General features: G+C 37.0%; 1 protein-coding gene across 1 annotated transcript in view; it reads right to left on the bottom strand.

Moving 5' to 3' along the window:
* Window positions 1–26,997, bottom strand: part of POLN (DNA polymerase nu) — a 110,139-nt gene that overhangs the window by 43,144 nt on the left and 39,998 nt on the right. Inside the window, exons 16-18 of the mRNA XM_054203011.1 lie at window positions 16,167–16,224; window positions 14,529–14,606; window positions 13,990–14,104 (exon numbers count right to left, since the gene is read on the bottom strand). Of these exons, the coding sequence (XP_054058986.1) occupies window positions 13,990–14,104; window positions 14,529–14,606; window positions 16,167–16,224 (251 nt within the window). The remainder of the gene's footprint in view (window positions 1–13,989; window positions 14,105–14,528; window positions 14,607–16,166; window positions 16,225–26,997) is intronic.

Here is a 26,997-nt window from a genome sequence, read left to right as displayed (position 1 = left end):
GTCAGTAGTCTCATAACTTCGTAAAGAAATAGATGGCTCTTCAGAGCAGCCTTTAGACAAATACCAGCAAAGTGAAACAGAAGGAAACAGAGTTCTTAATGTATAATCAAACCATGATGTAACTGCCATCTCAGATATTAACAGAACAAAAACATGGAGCTATAATATTGTTACAAGAATGTACAGTTTGCTGAGGAAAAACAAGCAGGGGAAGAAGGGAGGAGATGTCACACTACATCAAACTGCATCTACGTAGTCCAGAAAAAAATAAGCAGCAGACTTTTAAATATCTTGGTAGGGCAATCAAGAGAGGAAGAAAACGGTCATGCTATATATAAGGGTCTTCAACAAATGGGTTCTGCAGAGAAGGATGAGAGACTTCATATCCCATCTCTTTCAATCTTCACTAAAAACACTTCTTGCAGCTTAAATTTCCATTATGTGCATGATTACACTGAATTAAAGGCAAAAGTACAAGTGAAGAATGAATTGCCTTTGCATTCTTGATTTCATCAAGATTTAGCTTTACACTAAAGTTAAAGTGAATTGAGTTAAATGAAACAAATGGAAACATTTTATTAAGCTCTGGATTGTGCTCATAAAATGTAGCATTTTATCAAAGTCACTCCAGAAGGAGATGACTATTTGGAGATAGCTCTTCCATGAAATTAGCCATGCTAAATGTTATCAGACACCACAAAACAACAGAGGACTGCCCAGCCTCCTGAGGGCTTGCTTTTTCACTAGTTTGTGTGTTAGATGTGGCGGTGACAATTCTAAAACTTTATCTTTCATTTATTCTAGAATGCTAAGAAAGCATTTAATGTGCAATAATAATAAGCTTCCAATGTCACATAAAATTAAGCTGTCTGGTTAAACTTGTAGTTAACAACCTGGTTTATTTAAAGCTATTGTTTACCTCTTCTAAAAACAAAAGCCATTATGCTTCCTGAAGACTTTATTCCCTCTGCCTTATTATCTGCTAGTCTAAACAAATGTCACAGCTGCACTTCTCGAAGGGACTGTAAACTACAATGTGAAATTTCCATAAGCTGCCATATAGACAGTCTGTCAGAGTGCAAAGCAAGACAAGTGTTAAATTTCATTAATATCAACTATGGCAAGAGAGCTTTCAGAACAGACAGGAATTGCTTTGCTGCAACAGTAAAACTGTTAAAATACTCCGGACCAACAACCACGAGGCGTTGAACTCAGAGCTTAAAATGTTTTAAAACTCTGACTCTGAGAAGGCAAATTGAACAGCCTCCCTTTACTATATTTCAGCATTTACAGTAGTTATTTTTCAGGGGGGAGGGACGGGACAAGGGAGTAGAAGGGAGTAGGTGGAGAAAGTGGTAGCTAATTAAACCACTGCATGAATGCTCTTTGAAAAAAACCATACTCCAATAATTAAACATCACAAGCCAAAATCTAGATCTGTCTCCCGTATCTCAACAGACAAGTTCAAATATAAATACGCGTATATATATATATCTAAATCCTCATTTGTGGAGGTAGAGCTACCTAACACAGGTATTCCAAAGGCAAACCAAAAATTATTACAACTATCATGCACATTGTATTTGCAAAAGCCACAATTTTCAAGTGTTCCCTGTTAGAATCTTTTGAGGCGTACCCTGTAGTACAATGCTTTTGTTATGCAAAAATGTAACAGTTTCTACAATCATTCGTTAAGAAACAGACATGTTTCACAAGTGAAGTTTATTGAGAGAGGGATGAAAATCTCAATCTAGAATTAGTGCTTTTTGCCTAACGCAAACAAGTCTGATTTAAACAATGATGCTTCTTCAGTACAATGATTTAATCTGTTAGCTTTACAGAAATTTAAATAAGAGTAATGAACTTTACCATTAATGACATACCAAGCTAAATAGCCCTAGGACAACACTGGAGACATAATCTGAGGATACAATTACAGCTGATTTCACGATGTTTTCAAGCAAATATAAAACGCTGCCTAATTCTAAAGTGCGTATAATAATAGGACAGAAAAGGGAAACAGAAATGCAATATACACAGATCTTGGAGCTTGTCTTCCAAGCTGTTTCACAAACTCTTCTCCAACACAGCAGAGAGGAAAAAAATTAGATAGCACCCTGACACCATTTCTCCCCTCCAGACTGTAGTAATTGTGAACCTATCCCTACGTGCTGTACAGCTTGAGAAATAAACCCTTTCACAGAGTCTAAAGAACAATAGACCGTTGCTTTTCTGCAAACTATTTTATTTGCAAATAAGAATTACTGAAGTATAGATTTTTTTATAAAGTAGGGTATAAGGAATTAGAAGCAGAGAAAAGATGTAATAATTGATCACAGAACAGATAGGAAACAGTGTGGTTTGGCTGTGGAAAAACAAATGCAATTTCAGCATGTGTCAAGTGAGCTATTCATGATGACAGGACAATATTAGTACTGCCATACTATATACTGGTGGGATTTTATCTGGGATAGTTAACCATAATTTGGTTACTGTGTTCAAGAAACATGAATTTTGTGGTGGTAGGCTACCAGAATATTGAATAGAGGAAAAAAAATCAACCACGTGAAAGGAGACGCTGACTATGAAAATATTAAGAAATTAAATCTGACCATAAATATTCTGCAGCACTGGGGCTAACTGGAAAGCAATACCACATATCCATGCTTTAAAACTGTCTTACCATCCAAACATGGGCTGCATCCAGCAACCTGGTGGGAATAATCCCTGGACTATGCTAATTCACGAACTGTGCCCAGGAACTGTTCGGTCTGGAGCTGCGACCATGACAGACATCAATTTACCAACCCAAATTTTGAGTGCCAGCAACCAGGAACATTACTGACACTAAATTTATTAGAATAAAGGTAGCCTCTCAGGTCATCATTTCTTTCTTTCTTTCATCACTCTGCTAGCCCAGACTCATGGCTGTTCCAAATTAAGTTATGTTTCTGGACCACGACACAAGTGTTCCTGAAACTGTGCTCTGGTGCAGAGATTCCAGAGCTAGCTAAAAATGCTAGCTTTGGTAACTAAAGCAGGTTAGTGAAACAGTCAGTCAGTGCCACAGAGGCTTAATTTCCTTGCCAAGAAGAAATACAAATTAACGTACATGGACTTCATTTAGTCATAACTAGCAGCTCCTAATACTAGTTCATTAAGGTATTTTGATGACAAATACCCTAAGAAAGTTTGTCTTGTTTCCTCAAAGAATGAGGGTTGAGAACACAGTTGATTGCCTTCCTGAAATATTTATACAAAGCAAACACTGGGGGGCAAGGAGAGCTAACAAAGCTAATGGGCAACATTGGTGAGAATAATTTAGGTATATAAATGTAGGAATAAATATAAGGTAGAAAGTAAAAGGAGTCTTCCAGCCAGAAGAGAAATGGGGAATTCAACAGCTCTTTAATGGCATTATGTAGGTTAAAACTAGTTCCAAGTCAAGACCTTACCAATCTATCAAAGGGAGTTTATGACATTGTCATCTGAAACAATTTTATGACCAAAAAGGTCCTTCTAGTCTTATACTCCTATGAAAGACCAGGCATAGTCTTAGCAAGCATAAAGCACTACTTAGTAGTGTGAGAGATTCTTCCTTACTTTTTCTTAGAGCTTCTCTTCTGAACGCTTTTGTTTCTTAATAGCTGCTGTCACCTTGTGAGCATCTTTTCCTACCACAAGTGAACCACATTTATTCTCACAGGAATTCAAGCTTATACTATAGTACCTCATAGGATTAAAAAATTTCTCAAGAACAATCCTAAGAAATACATAACCAATGAGATGATGGATAAATACTAGTAATTATTCAGTTAAAAATACTGCAAAAATTGTTTCTTCAGAATCTGTTTCACAAAAGAAAAATAAGCAGAAGCCTTGAAGCTAATTAAAAATGATAACAGTATTACAAAACCAGGCAATCCAACGATAATGAAAGAAATCATATGGTAACCCTTAGTGAGAGTCCTAGCAGGTAGCACTGAGTTCAGGAGCTCCAGATTTACAGCAAACCAATACTGGCTGAGTTACGAAGCCAAACTTGACAGCTGAAAGATCACAACACAGTCATATATTTCTAAATAGAGATTCCAGCAGTGATATTCAGTTACACTTCCTTAAGGGAAGTGCCATATAATATACATGAAAACTTTTCTTCACTCTCATCAAAGGCAGGGTTCTAGAAGTAACTGTAAGCACTCCATGGTGAAGAGCAGGTATGCTTGTAATTTGTCTTAATATTGCAAAACAGTTTCAGGATCTTATATGCGTTCAATGACATGGAATGCCTCCTCTTCATCGCAACTCCAAAAATTAATTAATTAATTTTAGACTTGACATTAAGCTCATAAAGAGTGGAGAAATTAATCCAAGAGACTACATGTCCTGATTAGAAGTGTATTAAAAAGCCAACCTGGACTACCTAAAAAAAAAATCTTTAGACAAAAATGTAGTTCTAAGAGTCGTAAGCTTGTATATCATTATTTAGACAACGAACAAAACTGAGAGATCTCTAACTGGGGTAAAGGGAGCTGTATAACCTTGTGGCTGCATCTTGTAGCCATATGTCTGCTAATGGGGACAGGAGGAGAGCTAAAGCTCTTCCTGTCTCCCTGTTAGAAGTCCACCTGGGTAAGCCCGATTATTTCATTATTCTTTTATCACCCAACAAACACCCAGGTGACATCTCTTGATTAACAATGACTCTTTCAAGAGCTTGTTGATAATATTTTCATAAAATTAATATAGAAGCACAAATATTCATATCTGTTTAAAAGACATTTAACTAAAGATGTGGGTTTTGCTTCTAAAAAATATCTATTTATCTCATTCCTAATTTACTGGCCTTTGCTCTTGCTATTAAGGGAGCAAGCTATGTAATGTCTGCTATACCATACATTTATATGAATTAACCTAAAAAAAAGACAGCGTTTTGCTGAGGATGAATCTTTAATCTATTTGATACAAAGAATGTATTTGAAATAAGGTTGTATAAAACAGGTATGGGCAAGTGTATATATATTTAGTCAGTCTGTCAACAAGCATTTGTGCATACTTGACCTTATATTTTTCAAACAGACCCAGTACACTATCTTTTTGTATAATTCAGCCTATGAAGACTTATTTTCATTTATTTCAGGAATATCCAAAATGTTTGCCTGCTTATTTCCGGTGTTCTTCAGAACTCAGCAGGATATCAACAGATAGAGCTATTGTCAGGAAGTACCCTGAATTACCAAGTGGCTGGAAAAACAAGAGTCCCTATTTTGCCATAGCTCCTGCTGGACCAACTGCCAGCGTGCAACAGTTTGGCTCACCTTGCCTTTATTAGATATAATCAGTTCCTTGAGTCCCCTGCTTGGCAGGTGGTAAAATAAAATTCCCCCACTTCCTTGGAGGAAGATAGTCTGCAAAGAACAAAGCAAACCTTTCTGCACTGTGGTGTTTTCATTCAAATCTGGTTGGATTTATTTTTTGTGGGGTTTTTTTCTTGTTTTTTTTTTTTTTTTTTTTTAAAAAAAGTCTTTCTGATGCAGTAATCCCAAGTAGTTCTGTGCTTTGTTTCTCTCTAGGCTTTTTCTTCAGTAATTTCCAAAATTAGCATATCTGTCTCTTACCTAAATGGTTCAGAACAGATATTACCATGATCCTGCACACACATCAGCTGAGGAAAGATGGACTTTTGTGTTCAGTACATTTTCCAAACAGCCTGCATTTTTTCCAAGATTATTTGAAATCAAGTGTTCAAGTTCCTCTGATTCTGGCAAGGGTAGTGTAAGCTAAAGACTCTTCCATGTCCTAAAGTGTCAGCCAAACAAGCCCACACTATAAAAATGGAAAGGAATGTTTTTCAAAATGATTGGTGGTAAAGATATTTATGAATCCCTTGGAATTCCACAATAGCTACACACGTCCTTATTTTAGATATTAACTGCCATTGCTACAAAGAAATAACAAGATATGTCCTCTTATTCTGCAACCATTTTTTTAAACTCTCTGAAAGACAAATAGTCTCAGGTGAGCAATTATTACGTCCAGTACTTACTAGAAGGTAAATTCAATACCTGGAAGAAGGACATGTATTCACGCCGTTCTCCATCATCACACAAAAGAAAGCACTAATAGCACGAATATGAGGAAGCAGATGACAGATGAGAGAGAAGGGAATATTTTGTGGTTTGGATTTTACAAAACTGACATCTCAAAGTGAAACAGGAGCAACTAGACCACTATCAAATTCTCCATCCTTCTTTCAAGCGTAGCCTTGAGTGTAAGCATTGTACACAACCGTCACAAATCGTCCTTTCATTGGTATAATCAGAGTAAACATCACTCTTAAAGAGTATCCACTAATTACCTTGTTAGTTTAATTCACCATCAGCAGTTAATGTGTACAGGTTAAATTATAGTTTAGAGGCAGAAATTAATACTTTAAAGACAATGCCTGTTTTCATACTGGAATGGTGGCTGTTATTGGATTATTCAGGTAATTACCTTTTAATACACAATACATCTGCATATTAGGAGATAGTCTTCAACTACATAGTACTACTCTTATTCTTTAGCTGCAGAATATAATGAAAACTGATTGCATATGGGCAAACTTTCTGTGTGTTCTCTGATTCATATACTATGCTTTCCAAACTTTAAAAAGTTACAGAGTACAAAAGCTAAAATACTAAGCCACAACTGCCCAACAGTCTTATCTGTAAAGGGATTTTTCTGCGGCACAAACCAACATGGATTTGATTATGCTGGATCTACACTGACTCAACAGACAACCTATGACACAGAATATATGTCAGAAAACGCCTAGGTAGTTTATCACTGCATGGAAAAGCTTGTGCACATGGACAATTATCTTTCTGCTTTCACAGAAATGAAAATACACAGTTTATAGTAGTAACAGATTTATGCTTGCAATTAGATCATACTGTAAATAATTTACTAAAGACTCTTCTGAATTCCTCCCCTTCTCAAAGAGTAAATACCATCTATAGAAAAGGTTATTTACCTTGAAAAGACAACATTTAATGATGTTTCTAGATTAAATTTGTATTGGTTTAATCTCAGAGAGATAATGTGGTCAAGAGAATGTTCTTTGTTTCATATGCTAATACTGTTCCTAGAGACTATAAATCACCTGGGTATTCCCATACCTAAATTTCTGGATATAGAAGTACTGGACTTTCACGTCAATTCATTTCTAACTAACCTACTTACAGTGTCTTTTCCTCTGAACCTCTTGATTTATTAGGATATATAGCCTACATGTTTTAACTTCTTAGTTCATAGTTACAATTTAGAAAGGACAAAGCGTTTTCATAAATCTGCTAGAACATTTATGACACAAACATATCTAAATAGAAACTACGAAGACTACAGGCTGCAAACAAGGTATCTGTAATACCTTGTTGGTGCTTGCTGATATGTACCTTCGAATCACTCACTAGACAAAAGCATAACCCAGTAATAATATTCTACAGACTAAAATATAAAGCAGACACCTGAAGCTCAATCTACCTACTTAGTTTAAGTGACTTGACCACTGGGATGATGCTCACCTCGGAGCAGTTACCCCACATTTATTTTTTGGCCAGTTCTCTATTACACAGTCTCAGTGGAAGTCCATCTCTCACAACTCTATACTGGTAATTCCATAAAGGACTGCGAGACCTAGACAAAATCCAAGAAATAGATGTGGATGCCTATATCCAAAACTGCAAACCAACCCCTTTCACTCCACTAAGTGGCCCCTTAATCCTGGGTTTCCTTGAATTCCCTGGGTACTTCAGGGAACAATTCCATCCCGCTAGTTCAGTAGGCTAGCAAAATGCTACATTGTGCACATGCTCATCATAGACCCATTCTGAGCCCACCTGACCTCCCTCTGTGATTCTTATAGGACCCAATCTAGGAAATGTAATCCGATTACGTTATTATTCACACTGATAGCTTCTGGTTATCAGGTTGGGATTTGTTGGCTTTTTCTTACTATAAGGTGGAAGAGGTACCACCTCTTCCACACCTGGAAGAGGTAGCAGCCTGGCTATTGAGGGACAGCAACTCAGTTGTCTCTTCACCTGATGGGACTGACCTCCACAAGTCTGCCTCCCAGTGACATGCAATTAAAGCATGCTCTAATTGCAAGGCCACAATCTAGGTTTGGCATTCTCCAAGATCACGTGGAAATGGGATACTGTGCAAAAAAAAAAACCCACCCAAGCCGCTGCAAAACAAAAAAAGCATAATTCATGAGTTCAGAAAGAAAGGAAACATGGAAGTACTCACTATTTTATTTAGAGTTCTCAGGTAAGAGTCATAAATTTTTGACTTTTGTCCCTGTAGCTACTACTAACAAACAGAATTAAACAATCACTAAGTAAAAACCAAATAATAACCCTAATGGGACTGAAATAAAGAAAATCCCTTTCCAACTGAATGCTCTACACAATGTGCAATAAAATCATCGTGTCATAAAAACATCGTTGTGAGAGACTGAGAAGTCACCTCAGCTATCCTTGGAAATATTTGTCTAATTGTCTCATTCCTTCCAATGATGGAAATTCCACAGCCTTCATAGGCAACCCATCTCCATACTTATCTACTTTAGTATTCAAAAGATTTCTTTAACTGAAACATCTCTTACAACAGTGTAAGCTCATTCCTTGTGCGTAGTTCACTCTCTACCCAACTCTCTGCAATAACCTTTTATATATTTGAATGCTTTTATAATGTTTTCCCTAAATCATATCTTCTCTCAACTACACAAATCCAATTATTTCAATTTTACAATATTTGCTGAACAGAATCTCAGCTGCAACATACAATGTCTAATCTTGCTTTATATTTTCCTGGGAGGAGCGAGATGTAGAGTTGGATACTCTAAGATTTAAAAAGGTGAACTGAGGTTTCCAAGCACCTAGCTCATATATAACAGTTGGGCACCAGAGCCACTTGAAAAGAGTGAATCCTGCTCACTTTTTTTCAAAGAACACTACCTATCTAGCAGGTATCTTCAGGTATGGACTTTGGACCACTGGCTGTCCTTGTCATTCTGCTCCAGCTTTCTAAGAGGAGTTCAAATGCAAACTTCTGTGATTAGAATTACTCATTAACTTCTCTTAGATGACTCTGCATTCAGCATATAGCCTTTTTCACCCTTTGAGGTGCATACTTTGGCACTGTACACAGAGTTTGGCAACCCAACGTTGGGTTTTGTATTCTATTTCTGGTTCAGGAACCTAAAATATAGGAAGTAAATATAATTTGCAGATATCACAGATGTCTGTATTAAACATTGGAACATAGTGTCAACATCTTCAAGATTAAAATGACTAAGCTATTTCCAGGGCGATAAATAATATAGTTGCATTTGTGTGGCTAGGCTGCCCTCAGGACCTTTGACAGCAGGTAGCACTATGGTCTGCTAGATGCAGCTGAACTCTTCACTACTAGGGATCTCTGGTTCTCTCAGGCAGATTCTAAAGAAGCAGGGGAAAGGACTTATCCAAATATTTTAAGTATAGTTATTAAACTTGAGTCACAGGAACTCTGAAGCAGTGCTATTGCAATTCAAAAAAAGCACTCAGGCAGGAAAGTACGCATCAGTCAGGTAGGATGAAATCACATATTTATGGTATGCTTAAGTGCTTACCTAAATCAAGATATTTTTCCTGGATTTTGACACAATATGGCCAATATGAGTATATACTATGATAGAGGAACAACAGCCTGCTACAAAGGGTGACAAATGAACAGTTTGAAAGAGATTGGTACTCACTGCATCTCTAATTAAGAAAGAAATCACAGACTACCTAAAAGACTGTAAACATATTTTTCAGCTTCCATCTTTTAAAGTCATTTTCAGATATGCCCATCAACAGCATTTTAAATATAATTATTTATTTTTCATTTATTGTGTAAAAATTTGATTAAAGAAGTAAGAGCAATTTCATTCTGAGATTTGTTGTCATTTGTATGTTTTACAGCAGTTAGGTCTCTTGGCTGGTCAGACAGCTGCCAAGACAGCTCTCATCATCTTCAGCATGGGATGATGATTTGGCTTTCAAAGGACTATAACTGTCATAGGACATCAAGACAATATAAGACGAGATGATCTTGCAGGTACCTGGAATCTGTTATATCATGAACTTTCAAAAGTTCAGGCAAGCCTTGAAACTTTACTATGTGTTCAGTAGCAAGTAGGTCATTAATGTAATGCACTCTTTGTGTTCTTGTAGTAGTAAGTGTTGACCTGTCATTTAAGGCTTAGTCTTTGTAGGCCATAACACAGTACTCACTATAAGATAATGATGGTAATAACATATGATCATCATTACAGATGGGATAACATAAGAGTACGAATAATACTAAGCATATACAAGTGAACACTAAAATGTATTTATATCATCTTAGTTTTAGCTGTGGTAACTATGTAAGGTGACCAGAAAATATATTGGATGTACAAGGCAGAGATAAGCTTGGACTTCTCATTAGCAAAAACAGCCAACAGAAGCAAATCTGTTGCAAAGTTGTCAACAGACACCATTTTTATTTTACTCCATGGAACAGAATTCCATAAACTTTATTCCTGTGTGAAAAAAGCACTTTAAAGATAAAACACATGAGACCAAGCATGACATTACCCAGAAACTCACACTGACTAGTTAACACCAGCTTCTGAGAGTTTTATCTGAATAGCAACTTCAAGACAGCTCTGTCAAACAGTACACACAATACTTAAAAAAACTATCTACAGCCAGTAGGATCTACAGAATCTACAGCAAACAGTTGAGCATAGTGCAGGGAAGCCCAGATTGGTGGAGGCTCTATTACTTCTGAAATGAGCTATCTCTGTAAGCTAGCCATAGGAATACAAGATTACAGCCTAGCCTTGCAGAGAGGATTGCCTCTCAGATAGGTTTGTCAGGTTCGATATGGTGTTGCACATGACACTGAATTTGACCATGAAAGTCAGTACCTCCATTCAGCCTTTTGCTGTAACATATAGACATAGTTTGGGTTGACACATACTTATGCATCTCTACACTGCACGGTTGACCACCGTAAAGACTGCATACAAATGATGTTTAATAGAGACATGGATCCAAGAGGTTTCAAAGAGAGATACATCTCTAAGGTCCCAGAGATAGACAGAGTCATGGCAGAGCATGCCTAATCAAATTATGAAAGGAAAGCCTTTATATATAAGAGATCTTAATTCAATCAGAAGCTCATACAGCTAACCTCTTTGCAGAAACTGCCCACCATGTGTATTTGTTGCCAAATGCTATAAAAAGCCTGTAAAGGTTTTTCAAAAGATTGGATTTCAGATAGAAGGCTTTAGTCTGAAGGACAGCTAAGGAATAGAGATACATTTCAGTGGGGAAGCTATGAAGCTTAAAAAAATAAAAGTGAACAAACTGGTATAAAACTTGGCTAGACTCTATTGTGTGGCTCAGATTTTTGTCCAATAATATATTATTTACTATTTATGATTTAATATTCATTAGTCTAAGGATTTTCAGATGCAGAAAACCTGCTAAAAGATACCAACTGACATGCATTCAGAAGCTGGAATGCTATCGAGACACTGACATTAACTTAATTTTTTTTCTTCCAAGAGGGAGCTTCAGAAACTAATTCATTCTTTATAGATCTCTCAGAGTAAAAACTTTTTTTTGCCAGGGTTTTCCAATTGTCCAAAATGTGTTAGAAAAGATTTACAAATAGTAACAATGTGCAATTCCTTCAAACAGAATAAAACATTTGGTCTGCCACTTGGTATAACACTCGCACTGATTTTAAAGGATTAAGAATCAGAGAAAATCAGGCAACCAAGAGGAGATAAAAGGTTCGGTTTTTATTTTGCTCTTCCTTCTCATAATTCATTTTAATACCAACAGGGTGGAATCAACTACAATAAAGTCAATGAACTAATCATTTGCCCTAAAGATTTTATTTATGAATAGTGGACTATAAGAGAGGAATAAGTATTTGGAATGGAAAAGTATCTGTGAAGCTTGTGATTTTATGTCTTCTCTTTGGCGCTAAATAAATTAAGGACAAAATTCCAAAACCCAAGGTGAGTTCACTAGAAAGTGATCCAAGAGGAGATCCTGTTTGTCAGAACAAATACAGATGTCTACATGTGAGCTGGCCACCCCAGACCTACTTTGTTCTCAATGCTGAGGAGTAAATGCTTTTAATGTGCAATTGATCTTATTACACGGAGGACATCAACAATAGGTCAAATGAATCTCTCCAGGTAACAGAGATGAGTATAACAGATACCCAAGGTTAGATGAGATTAAACACACCTTTTGTGTTTCTGTATTTACTAACAGTCATATAATAGATTCAACAGAAAGTTACTTCCAAGCATTAGCTTTCCTGAAGCTTAAAAGAGGAGTCAGGAGAATCATTATGTAATGATTTTGTAGACACACCATGACACTTCTGTCTGATAAAAATATTGCCTGTAATATTTCATTAAATTTAAAGTTACTGTGTAGCAACTGTAAGAGGTTGATGGCTGCCAAGAGCTGTGGGGTTGATGAATAGAATGGTATTTCTGGAGTCTTGCCCAGAGTTGAGACAAAATTTGACTCATCTTCATGCATACATTTGCAATAAACCTCCAAACTAAAATAAGGATTTAACTCCATCACGAGGTTCTAGTGGTATCATGTTACAGCTAAGAATTGATTATAATATCAATAGAAGCTTCTAAGTGACTCTGAAGAGAAAGGTGATCTTTCCACAGCTAGATTCGTTGGGATGTTTGTGACCTTAAGTTGTGTTCTCCCAGAATACCTGTGTCTCAAGCGCCAATTCAGTTGTTGGTAGCAGGATAATTATAATTTGGGCTCCATTTTTTTTTTCTTTGAACTACTTCAGAGTATATTAGCAAATATTGCAGTGGGTAGGAAATACTGTGTAGGGAAGGCTATGCCTGCAAAAATTTAGAAACTGTAGGATAGGAATTGAGCTAGATCAGGACTGATGAATTCATCCTATCTATTTTTGCTTTAATTTTCAGCTAACAATCTTCCAACAAAAAATAGATACAAAAGATTAAAGAAGAGAGAGAGTGGAACAAAGAGAAAATACAAAAATTGCACAACATTTATATGACATCATTCTGTTTAATCTGCTTACCTTATAGTATTTTATTCAATCTTTTTATGACCTATCTGTTCAAACCATAAGCTTCTTGACATTTATCCTGTCACTTACTGAATGTTCATGCATGTTTGAGGACGAGGGGTGTCCCAGTCTCAAGTAAGATTTTTAGGAATCACCATTGTACAAACACTAACAAGAAATAGCTTCAAAGAGATAAGTAATTAATATTCCATCTTTTTTGGTAAATTAATCTTTTGATCTGCATGCTGAAGAGATCAGTAAATAATAATCTGGGAGTGGAGATTTTTTTTTTTTAATTACTGAAGTACCACTTTTTCCAAGTATCGCATCATCCTTCAGAAGATGGAAGCACTAAACCCTGTGAGTTTCAAAGGAATCCCATGAGCTCTAATCTCTCTGTTTCTTGTACATATGTAATTTGATTTCAATACTTCTACTGGATAAACAAAACAAGCAGGTTTCAAAAATGCTTGTACTTTTACTGAGAAAAGTTGTTCTGCAATTTTTCAGATGGATAACCTGCTTAACTGCTGCTCTGGATTTTTAAAAAGAACTGGTTATCAGCATGCACTGTTGTCAGTGTATTATACCTTTTGTCACAAGGCTCATACTGGTCAGTTGGATTGCAACATTTTGACATACAGTAATTACCACGATGGAGAAGAAAAAGCTCAGAAAGACAGAAAGGAATTCTAATTCACAGCGTTAAAACAGTATTAATGATAGATACTGTAGCAAAACACAGTCTTTTGTTATCACTATGCAGTAATGCAACTGTTACAGCTATTCTTACTATTTTGTCTAATTACTATCAAAAAATGCAACAATTACTCTTACCACTGAGAAGCCAATGTGGAAAAGATATCGGTGGTTTCAGGTTCTTGGAACAGTTTCAAAAGTTCTGGTTCAGATGATAAATCAGCAAGGATCCTTAACTCAATATGTGAAAAATCTAGAAAACAGAGTGTTAAAATAAGTCTATTGCTCTAAAATAAAAACATACCTGCATTTTAACCAAACTATCACAAATTAAAATCCAAGCCTGGTCTGTTAATTTCCTTGCGCTCAAAAAATCAAGATGCCTGTAAAAAGCTCATCCTGAAGAAGTTATATTCCAGCTACAGATCACAAGGTGTCTGATTCCTTCATTATCTTCAGGTGTCAGTTAATCTTCTTGGTTCTTTGTTTCTACTGACAAGGCTTACCTATCATCCACTTCCAAAGCACGCTAAGGAGTATACATCATATAACAATATTAATTGATACTAAGGGATTTGACAGCCTTGTAAAATATGTCATGCAAAGGAGACGGGAAAAAGAGATGACAGAACTGCGAACATTAATATGCATGAGAATACTAATACATTCTATCTTACCTGCTGCTAAAAACGTATATCCTTTTTTTGAAACAAACAGCATTCTTGGGGAAATAGTTTCTATTTCCTCTTCTTTTCCTAGAGAAGAGACAGACATTTAAGTTCCCGATCCCAGACCAAAAATATCATGTTGCAAATCATACGAGGTTGTAAACAACATACCAAGCACACAACTAAAACCACAGAAATGGCTATGTAAGCAACCTAGCAGAGCACCAACTGCCAACATCACAATCATTTTATTTTATCAGTCATGTGCAAATCCTGATCTCTGCCATCCTTGCAGTACCGCTTACTTCTCCTCCTTTTTCAAAACCCAAACTCTAACCAAAACAATAGCTAACAGATATTTACAATAACTAACGTTATTCACAGATCACTTAATAAAGGAGGCACTCAGATAAGGAAGGGTCTGTAAAGATGAACGAAAAAAAATATATTTTCTCATCTTTGAACATGCTGCAGCAATATAGAATTTGTTTAATAACCAAATTCTGAGTTACAGGTGGTAGGGGAACACAATAGTGAGAACATGGATTCTAACGACAGAAATCCCCTATAATATCACAAAGCAATAACGTACGTTGACCAGGTATTAGAAACTCAGTGCATCCTGGGAATACCACTTGTCTTGGTGTAGAAAGGGATGGTGGTTTGAAATACAACAGAATTAATCTGATCAGCATAGAAGTGTCTTGATACAGGAATGAAAAACTTAGAAATACATTTTTGAAAAGCACATATTATAAGATCATTAAAAAATTGATTGGACTATTCAATATGATTGGACGTAACTATGTGCCATAGTTATGCACAGCAGCTCAGATTTACACAGCCACTGCTCACACAACTTTATAACAACTTTTCAAACGTACTTATAAAAATGAATCGGGTCAATAAAACAAAACTGCTGTCAAAGTTTTACATTGTCTTCAATAGACTCCTGTTTTATGATCTGCATTATTTCAAACACAGGGAGTGAATAGCTGTGAAAAGCCAAGCCTGCCCTTATCTCAGAACCAAGTGCAAAAAATGAGCAGCGTTTCGCAGCTATGGCTGTAGGCATTCGAGAAGGAGAATTTATGTTGGCAAATCTCTCTCTTACATTTGACTCTACTATTGTGAGTTTCTCTCTTTTTCACTTGGCTCATGCTTTTCTAGACTTTACTTTGATTCTCTCCAAATCATCTGCCTTAAATCCGCTCTGTTATCAAACCCAACACATCTGACTAACTACTGCTTTTTAGTTGTGAGTTTGATTACAATGACCCAGCTTTAACATCTCCTCAGGAAAAGCTTTACAAGCTGAATGCACACAAAATCATCCTTAGGATATTTAATGGAGTTAAGATGCATAATTGCATCTGGAAAAAGGAACAGTGAGACAGTCAAGGAAACAAACAAACAAACAAACAAAAATCTAAAAGTTTGTGACTATTTAGATCAGTGCTGGAACAGCAAATTTTTTGCAGGAACAACCAGCAAAAAGTAATTGGTTTAAATGATAATGTATAACAAAGCATCAATAATGTATTCTATTCTTTAATGCTGGAAATATTGTTCTGCTTCAAAATACTATGACTCATTAAAGTAATTTGATAAAAATTGCCTTCTCATGTTAATAAAAACATAGTTTACCTTTTATGTACTGTTTCTTCATAATTCTAATTGGATGTTTAGATATACCTTGAATGTTCTACAAATAAGAAGAAAAATGCCTAGTAAGTTAAAGTTTATGAAAACATGTTTATGAACAGTTTATAAGCAGCATAAGAACATTAGTGAAACTAAAGCAAAAACGTTTTCCCCATATAGGATTAATCACTTTACCTTTCAAAAGAATCTTCAAGCTTTTGTAACCACAGATACTTTTGAATATTTGCAATTCCTTGAAAATTGGAAGCTTGTAAGAACAATTTCTCACTAGCAGCCTTTCCAAATCCTAATCTCTGGATGCACCATGGAATATAATTAGTAACCCAATAAAAATAATTTTCTTCTTATTTTAACCTGTATTTTTTAGATACGGTGCATTACTTTCAAGACAAGAATACATGTGAACCCTGCCTTAAGCTAAGGGAACAGATTCTTCTTCAGCCTCTAGAAATTTTTCTAATAGCTATTCAAGCTTTTTGGAAATGCATGGTAAAATAAAGCAGCAGCTCTTTATTAACTACAGCACATCAGTCAAGGTTAAAAGTGAGAACTAAGTTTATCAACAAACATGCAGGACTAGAAATAACAGTAGGAACGCTGCTCTCAATCCATCAATATGAAGTTTGACCCACAAGAAACACTTGCCATCTTTAATAATTTATTCTTCAGTTTCTAGAAACATTTTAAAATACAGTTGTGGCAATGCTTATTGTAATGCTATTAACCATATTTGGAAATAAATGGTTATTTAATCTGTGCACAAATTTAACATTTATATTGATAACTATCGATTTCTATCAATAACAAGTTGAGGAGGATCAGTGCTTATACATAGGAATAATATGCAGTTTAAGTGGCCAAAGAAGCAAGCAGATCCTCACAAGTTTAGAAAATAAAGTCCTTTATTATGTACCTGGACATGAACATAGGAGCGCAATTTTACACATTGAAAAAACAAAATCACAACATTTTAATTTTGACTTGAATCATTTTAATGGTAGAGATCATTATTTGGACTTTTCATTGGGCTCTATAGTGGTATTGAGATATACTTAATAGACTGATTATTGTTCCTTAACTCATTAGCTTCAAAATCCTGAGCAAAGTGAAATGAATAAAAATTTATTTCAAAATCTATCTACAACAGTAAAAATAAATCACTATATTGCCATCTTGTTTTCACTGATAGCATATGCAGAAAGCCTGCTTTTATGCAATTTTAGAAGTGTTACTAATTCTGAAAAACAGTAGTAAGTAATTGCAAGTTCAAAATGTACTTTCACTTGTAAATTAGTTGACAACTCATAATTTGAACAATCTTCAGGAAAAAAGTACCTCAAGAAACATGAAAGTGGTAATACGCATCTTTAAGCTATTAGAATAGCTTAATAGAATCCTCTCATCTAATTTTAGACATCTTTAGGCTAGTCTTTGGTCTACACTAGCTGCCTAGAATCCCTCTACAGTCAGTACACAAAGACAGGAATCTCCAGTGGGTAGTTCAGTCTATCTGGATATGACACATACTTACAACAAGTTGACCTAAGATTCCTTTGGAGATGTTGTTTTCTAAGATTTAGATTTGATGAGATGAATTTAACTTTAGATACTTAAAAGGATGGAGAAATAAAGAGACAACCTCAGAAGAGTCTTCCCAATGGAAAGGTTTCCTCTGCTTGAGTTAAAAATTAGGTGACAGTTTTATTGTATCAAAAGTGGAAGATTGATGTGGCTTTGGTAAATGACTATTACTACCTTGGACTACATAATACAGACTGTATTTTGCTTTTAAATATTTATTTAAAGTATATTTCTTCAAAACCTTCACAGATCCAATCCAAGACGTGACTCTCAGCCCTTATTGTTAGAAAAGGGTATCCACAGCTTGTTAGAAGTTACAGAAAACCAAAATTCCTCTCTGAACAATTATGCTCCAACAGAGGAGAAGGAATATACTTGAAACAGTGTGATGGAAAAACTGGTTGTGAAAGTTAACTATTAATACTTCTCTTCATTGTTTCTGAGTGAGGGAAAAAAATGAAGGTATTCTAGTGGATGATTAATACGAAAATCCTAGCATTAGTTTAAAAAAAAATATAGAAAAAACATATAAAACAACACCACCATAATCCAAAATTCATTTCCAGAGGTTCCAATCGATAGAAGAACAGATGAAGCCAAGGTCCCACATTGAATTATGTTTGAAAGTCTGTGATCATCAGGGGAGGTTCCTGAGTGTCACTTCTTTCTTCCAGGAGGGCAGGAAGGAGGATGCAGAAAACTACAGGCCAATCAGCCTCTCCTCAATTCCTGGGAAGGTGATGGAGCAAATAATCCTGGAAAATATTTGCAAACATATTAAAGTCAAGAAGATGATTTGGGGTAGTCAGCATGGATTTCCAAAGGGGAAATGGTGTTTAACCAACAATAGCCTTCTGCGATGAAGTGACTAGCTTGGTGGATGAAGGGAGAGCAGCAGATGTTGTTTACCTTAACTTTAGCATGGCTTTCAAAACAATCTCTCATAAAAGCCTCTTAGACAAGCTGATGAAGTACAAACTAGATAAGTGGACAGTGAGGTGGTCTGAAGACTGGCTGAACTGCCTGGTTCAAAGGGTTTTGATGAGTGACACAAAGACTAAATGCAACCCAGGCGTTAGTGGAGTACCCCAGTGGCCAAAACTTCTCAACACCTCCTTTAGTGACCTGAATAACAGGACTTGGTGCAACCTCAGCAAGATGGCAGATAATGCAAAACTGGGAGAAGCAGTTGATATATAAGATGGCTGTGCTGCGATTCGGAGGGATCTCAAGAATCTGGAGAAATGGGCTACCACAATCTCATAGAGTTCACAGTCTGGAAAGCAGCTTTGCAGAAAGGACCCATGGATCCTGGTTGAACAAGTTGAACGTGAACCAGCAATGAGCTTTTGTACCTAGGAAGGCCAACAGCATCCTGGCCACATCAGGAAGAGCATCACCAGCAGGTTAAGAGAGGTGATCCTTCCCCTCTGGTCAGAATGCTTGATGGGAGGGTGTAAAGAAGATGAAGCCAGATTCTTCTCACTTGTGCCCAATGACAGGACAAGAGGCAGTGGTCACAAACAACTACAGGAAATTCCATTTAAACAGAAGAGAAGAAACCTTCTGTACTGTGACAGTGGTCAAACACTGGAACAGGCTGCAGAGAGAGGTTGTGAAGCCTCCCTCCTTGGAGGTATTCAAACCCTGACTAGACATGGTCTCAAGAAACCTGCTCTAGTGGACCCTGCTTTGAGCAGGGGGGATTGGACTAGACGATCTCGAGCAGTCCTGTCCAAACTTGACTATCTTGCAATTCTATGATTCTGCTTTTAGAACATTGTTGTAATAGGTTAATCTATGTACCCTGTTGCCTTCTCTCTACTTCACATGATTTCTGACAGAGAGAACTAAAGCCTTCAATGTTATGAGGCAGTGTGGAAAGCCATAGAAAGACTCCGGTTTCGTTTCCAAGCAATTAAAAAATAATAATAAATATATATATATATGTAAAGTACTTGTAGCATAACATTAAACTTCAAAGATTAAAGACAGAAACAAATACTTTGCAAAAATTAGTCTATTGGTGCATCATGTCTTAAAATGAAAGCTCCGAGAAAAAGAATTGTATTGTCTTGATTATGGGAAATGCATGCAAAAATGTACACACAAGCTTCATAAATAATATTGGTAAACCTGTAACACAATTAGTAAGAACTACTTGATCATATAAATGGAATTTTCCATTTTTCACGGCTTTCATAGAATCATAGATTCCCTTTATGTTGGAAAAGATCTTTAAGATCATTGAGTCCAACTGTAAACCTAACGCTGCCAAGTCCACCACTAAACCATTTCCCTAAGTATAACAACTACACGTCTCTTAAATATCTCCAGGAATAGTGACTCAACCACTTCCCTGGGCAGCCTGTTCCAATGTTTGATAACCCTTTAATTGGAGATTTTTTCCCTAATATCCAAGCTAAACCTCCCCTGTCACAACTTAAGACCATTTCCTCTTGTCCTATCTCTTGTTACTTGGGAGAAGAGACCAACACCCACCTCTCTACAACCCCAGTTCCCTCAGTTGCTCCTCATAAGACTTGTTCTCCAGACCCCCCAGCAGCTTCGTTGCCCTTCTCTGGACCTGCTCCAGCACCTCAATGTATTTCTTGTAGTGAAGGCCCCAAAACTGAACACAGTACTCAAGGTGCAGCGTCACCAGTGCTGAGTACAGGGGGATGACCACTTCCCTGGGCAGCCTGCTCCAGTGCTTAATAACCCTTTCAGTGAAGAAATTGTTCCTAATATCCAGTCTAAACCTCCCCTGGCGCAACTTGAGGCCGTTTCCTCTCATCCTATCACCTGTCACTTGGGAGAAGAGACCGACCCCCACCTCTCTACAACCTCCTTTCAGGTAGTTGTAGAGAGCGATAAGGTCTCCCCTTAGCCTCCTTTTCTCCAGGCTGAACAACCCCAGCTGCCTCAGGCACTCTTCATAATACTTGTACTTCAGACCCCTCACCAGCTTCATTGCCCTTCTCTGGAAGAGGGGATAAAGAAAAAAAAAAGAAAAAAAAAAACAACACAACAGTAAGTTACTGAAATAAGTGGAAATGCATGGAGGTGGCTGCAGACCATGGACATTTGATTCTGATTAATTCCTGCACTGATCTAAGGATTTATTTAAAAATAAGAACAGAGACAATACTTACTACTGAGACAAGAGTATCCGTTCATAAGTGTATACAATATGGATGAGTCGCGAGAGAAGATCAAAAACAGCCAAGGAGTTAGAGTGAACAGATATAAGGAAGCAGTTAGACAAGGTAAGGTTATAACGTATATATTCTTTGATGTGGCCACTAATCCACCTGCTGTTACAGTGAGGCATAGTGCCAAACACTAGAGCAAAATAAAGACAATAGGGGAATTAAATAATATTTTACTGTGACTATCAATGCCAGCAAATAGCAAAAACTAGTTGCATTTCCTATAAGCAAGAATATTTCCTGGGACCCTGATCTTGTCAGGTTTAATTACTCTAATAGCTGTTGCTTCAGGAAATCATTTTTTTCCTAATATTTGAGGAAAACCACAGATTTTCTCTTCTGTTTGAAAAAAGTTCAGGGCAGCAAAATTCTAGCTTATCTCATGAAATGTGGCACTCCAGTGAAAACTGAAGCATTATAAATCCAAAAGTTTCTAGAAGTTCTCTCAGTATTGTCTTCTCCAGAAATTTTATGAAAATAATTAGGGCACAACTGTTCTCTTAGAACCAGAGCTCAGCTCTACACCATGAAACACAAAGTAAGCTTTTAAATTCACAGCATCTGTTTGATGACTACCATTGTATCACTTCTGGAGCAGAAGTAATACCGCAGTCTGCAAGACCAGACTTCATTACAATGATAATAGATAGGTAGATGGCAATTCCTTTGAGCTTTATATTCTATATCTCTAATTACATTTTTCTTTTTATTCTTGTAGTGTGTTTTTCCTCCTGTTTATTTACTTCTTCAAAATTTTCTCACTCCTTTTCCTTTTTTTTCAGTTGTCTTTTCTTACTCTGCATGGGACTGCACCTATTGATAAATTGTGCTCTCATCGCTCAGTTAATCAATTTGAGAAGAAATATAAGCACAGGTTCAGTGAGCTATTTCCTTAAGTGTCACTCTGTTTGCTCCTTTGTCAAAAGGCCAAAGCTGCTGGAGAATAGCCTAAAGTAGCATTCTTGCAATGCAGAACAAGGCTTCAAGTCCTGAGGGCACTGACAACATCAAATTCTCTCAATTTGTCTGGTACCTCCAAAGTTGGTGGCAACTCACTTATGAGAAACTACACAGCAGAAATAAAAAAAACAACCTTCATGATTTCTCTTTTGGAAAATTGCCATATTAATCACTGTCCATAGCAGCATTTATTTATTATTGTAAAGGAACAAACAGTCATTTTCTGTGACTTCTGTGAGACACAATTTCAAGGCAGGCTGAAGATCTAATTTTCAAAATGCAGCATGTAGCTCAATACATACAGAAAATATGAAGATGAACAAAATCACCATAGCAATACCATCCTGGTGTGTGTGTGTACAGGCACTCCTAAACCAATCTTGACTTGTCTGCAATTGCCACCTAGTGGCTAGTTAAAAATTAGACACATCTGTTTTCCTTGTCAAAAAAATAGAATCATACAGACTTCTGGTAAAAGGTTTCTTCATTTTTGGTATGAGTTACTGTTTTTCATCAGTGAACAATGATTCAAAGGTCACGCACTCCCCTCTTGCCTTACCCAGCAGCACAGAATTATCAAGGTTTTAGATGTCAATCAAGTGGGAGACGTAGAAGTAATTCATCACCTTCCCACAAGTTTACGCAGCTTTCAAAGTGAATACAAGGGAAGAAGAAAAGAGCAACCAAAAATACTGACTTCTTACTTTAGAGAGATGGCCATAAGAATAGTGTATTTGATTAATCCTCTTTCTGTCAAACTCTTTGAAATTTAGACCTGGCAATGATCTCATGTAATAATGTTGTAGCAGTAAGTGAGAAAGGACTCAATGAGTGATTTTTAAAATAACAAAAAATATCTTATTTTACTAACTTATTGGTTTGACATGTTCTGTGACAAATTATTTTGTCAAATCATGGGTTCAGCCCAGATGCTTGGTTATATACTGGCACATGCAGAAGAACAGGGTGATCAGGCCCAGGCAGCGTGGGTTTGTGAAACCTGTCAAACCGTGGGTTTGTGAAACCTGTCAAACCTGATCTCCTTCTATGATAAGGTGACCCACTTAGTGGATGAGGGAAAAGCTGTGGATGTTATCTACCTGGATTTTTGCAAAGCGTTTGACACTATTTCCCACAGCATTCTCCTGGAGAAACTGGCTGCTCATGGCCTGGACAGGTGTACTCTTCGCTGGGTAAAAAACTGGCTGGATGGCCGTGCCCAGAGAGTGGTGGTGAATGGAGTTAAATCCAGTTGGTGTCCGGTCACAAGTGGTGTCCTCCAGGGCTCGGTGCTGGGGCCGGTTCTCTTTAATATCTTTATCAATTATCTGGATGAGGGGATCGAATGCACCCTCAGTAAGTTTGCAGATGACACTAAACTAGGCGGGCGTGTTGATCTGCTTGAGGGTAGGTTGGCTCTGCAGAGGGATCTGGACAGGCTGGATCGATGGGCTGAGGCCAATGGTATGAGGTTCAACAAGGCCAAGTGCCAGGTCCTGCATTTGGGTCACAACAACCCCATGCAGCGCTGCAGGATTGGGGCGGAGTGGCTCGAAAGCTGCCCGGCAGAAAAGGACCTGGGGGTGTTGGTGGACAGCCGGCTGAATATGAGCCAGCAGTGTGCCCAGGTGGCCAAGAAGGGCAACAGCATCCTAGCCTGTATCAGGAATAGTGTGGTGAGCCAAACTAGGGAAGTGATCATGCCCCTGTACTCGGCACTGGTGTGACCCCACCTCAAGTACTGCATTCAGTTTTGGGCCCCTCACTACAAGAAGGATATTGAGGTGTTGGAGCGTGTCCAGAGAAGGGCTACAAAGCTGGTGAGGGGTCTGGAGGACAAACCTTATGAGGAACGACTGAGGGAGCTGGGGTTGTTTAGCCTGGAGAAGAGGAGGCTGAGGGGAGATCTTATCACCCTCTACAACTACCTGAAAGGAGGTTGTAGAGAGATGGGGGCTGACCTCTTCTCCCTGGTGACAAGTGATAGGATAAGAGGAAACGGGTTCAAGTTATGTCAGGGGAGATTGATTGGATATTAGGAAAATTTTTTTCACTGAAAGGGTTATTAAACATTGGAATAGGCTGCCCAGGGAGGTGGTGGATTCACCATCCCTGGAGATGTTTAAAAAAAGGGTAGATGTGGTACTTAAGGACATGGTTTAGAAGTGGTTTTTGTCAGGGTAGGTTAATGGTTGGACTTGATGATCTTAAAGGTCCCTTCCAACCTCAGCAATTCTATGATTATTAACCATCACACAGCAGGCAAGGGAGTTTGTATATACACGGTTCTACACATCTTTCAAAGAGACAAAGACTGCTTTTGTTTCACATATATAAACTGACTTATAAACATATTTAATTACTTATTTAATTTCATTTTCCTGAAAGAAAAGTTATACTTAGAACATAAGCGCTATGAAACTAGTGTTCATTAAGATGGGACGCTATTCAACTCTGGGATGAACTCCAAGATATGATTTGGTTTTGGTGAAAAAACAGTGCTAAGGGATAGAGATAACAACTCTTTGAGTGGCAGTTTGAGCTAGTAAATATTGTACTAGTTGTATATATTAGCTGTATATTATAGCTTTAAAGTAAACAGTGTCAAGGGAATATTGCCCAAACGTACAAATACTAGACCTTTAAACACATGATAAATGACAAGATTTCCAGACTGGAGGAATTTACTTTCTAAAGAAAAGATGTAACAGTTGTTTTACAAAAGGGTAAAGTTTAGCATCTCAAATAGGACTTCCAGATACTGAGGAACTTACTGAGCATATGTTAGCAGGGAATTCCGCTTAAAAGGCTATAAAAGACTGTGAACACAAGGCTTATTGAAGGAGTAAAGGAAACCTAAACAACTAACGTCTCTTTCTTTTCTCACAGTGAGGAAAGGACAATTCTTGATTTGATAGAAGTGTTCCTTAATATAAATTCCTAAGAGTCACAGCCAGCAAATGATGATGTTAGTACAGGAGAACTAAAGACAACAAGGCCACGTGGGAGTCAGCATGACGACCTCTGTCCTATTCTGTCTATCTTCAGTGACCCTTATACAAACCACTATTTTTTGTTGTTATTGTTCCAAACCTGAAAGTGTGCATCCATCTTCAAAACTCTGGGTGAAACTTACTGAGATTTTATGAAAGAATGCTGAGGAAATAAAGAATTGGCAAATTTCCACTCATTGACACAGGAAAAAAAGAACTGTCAGCAGAGAAAGCTGAATGCAATAGGGATGTAAAGCTACTGAGATAGTTTTCCTGAAATTCTTTGGGATGCCAATGATGAAGCTTTTGAAAATCATTACTGCCTGAAAACTGGACAATGAAGACAAGAAGTCTCTTTTGCTGTACCTAACTTTTGATCTTCCCCTATAATCCATTCTCTTTATCATTCTTCATTTCTGTCACCTCCATTCTTTGTCTTGTCAGAACTCTCACATTTTTCAAAGTATTTTTTGCTGACTGAGATACAGAATGGGAGATGAAGAACGTACAGAAGAACACTGTATAGCAAAATAAACTATTTAAAGGCTTTTGTTATGTTAAAATATAATGAAACCTATGCTGAGATCAGAATTAGACTATATGTTGTCCTTAATGAAACAAGTGGAAGTATGCAGTGCCATCATCTCTCCAGTACTGGAAAATTTTACAGGAACTTTTTCTCCCATTTTTACAAGTCTAAGATTCTGAGGAGCTTTTTGCCAGAAACTAAAGGAGACTGAAGGAGGAATTCAGCTTCCGCTGCCAATATTTCATAATGTGCTAAAAATACTTTAGCTGATATTATTCTAAATTGTATAGAATCTTTCATTTTTGAGCTATTAATTGTAATTGCTCTGTGTATTTCCATGCTTATGTTTAGTTTGCAGAAGAAATAATGACAGACTCCCTGTCTTATCCTGCATAAATAAAATGCAAGCATTTTCTATGTTGATTGCTGCATAGAAGCAGATTTATACTGGCTACATGCTATCTTTCTTTAAATAACACACAGAACAATTATACATACAAAGATAATCCCAAATAGAAGAGAAGTTCTATACATGATTGAACTGCTCTTGTTACTACAGAATTACAACACAGATGACGCTCCAAGCTTTACTGAGCCAGATGGAAAAAAATCACGCTATCAAATGTAGTCCATGTATTGGATACACCACACATGATGAGATTAACGAATGTATACAAATCAGGAGCATTACTAAAGAGAATACCAAAGACATGCACTTGTCATAGAAAAGGATAGTATGTGTACTCGAGATGCTAAGAGAACAAAGGTCTATGATGCAGAAACCTTACTTCTGCATTTGAATATTAAATCCTTATGACGATGTTCTGGAGCATCAGACATGAGTGTTATGATAAAGCTAACAGTGAGTTTTCATACTGTAGTTGTCGCATCAATAACTAAGAACATCCTATTGTAATGCTAACATAGTGTAAATTTTCATCAGGAATGCAACTGAACTAAAGTCTCATCAACGTGCTCATTCACATCATAAAATAAACTGTGATGAGCGAGGAAGAAAGAGAGGAAATAGAGAACTTCTGTCTCCAACACTGTAAATAGAGAAGGCTAAAGCCTTCACTAAAATATACTTCTAAATAAATAAAACAACAACAAAAGAGATTCTAAAAACACCAAAACTCTAAAATAAGATACTATTTTACTGCTATTAGCACAGTCATTATCAGCATATGACTCAAGACTATTGGAATAAATATACTGAAGAGAAACATGGCACCAAAATACATTCTGAATGCAAGAGATACTCAGAGAACACAGACCAACCATACCAAAGGGCATGTGCGCTCTGACTTCTTCTAACAGCGTATCAGCTCATCTGAGTGACAGCTATTTGTACTGACCGGGAAACATGACACTAAATTGCTTTGATGCAAAGGTCCAAGAAAACGCATATACATTCTTATCTCTGTTAAGGCAACCTACCATTATTTTAAGTAAAGCCCACATCAGAGCATACTTACCTAAAAATGATTTTGTTAGCCTAGATGACATTATAGAAGACTTTTGACAAGATGCTTTAT

The sequence above is a fragment of the Rissa tridactyla genome, chromosome 5 (genome assembly GCF_028500815.1).
Source record: "Rissa tridactyla isolate bRisTri1 chromosome 5, bRisTri1.patW.cur.20221130, whole genome shotgun sequence".
In the NCBI taxonomy this organism is placed as follows: Eukaryota; Metazoa; Chordata; class Aves; order Charadriiformes; family Laridae; genus Rissa; species Rissa tridactyla.
This window is presented reverse-complemented; position numbering and strand designations above follow the sequence as displayed.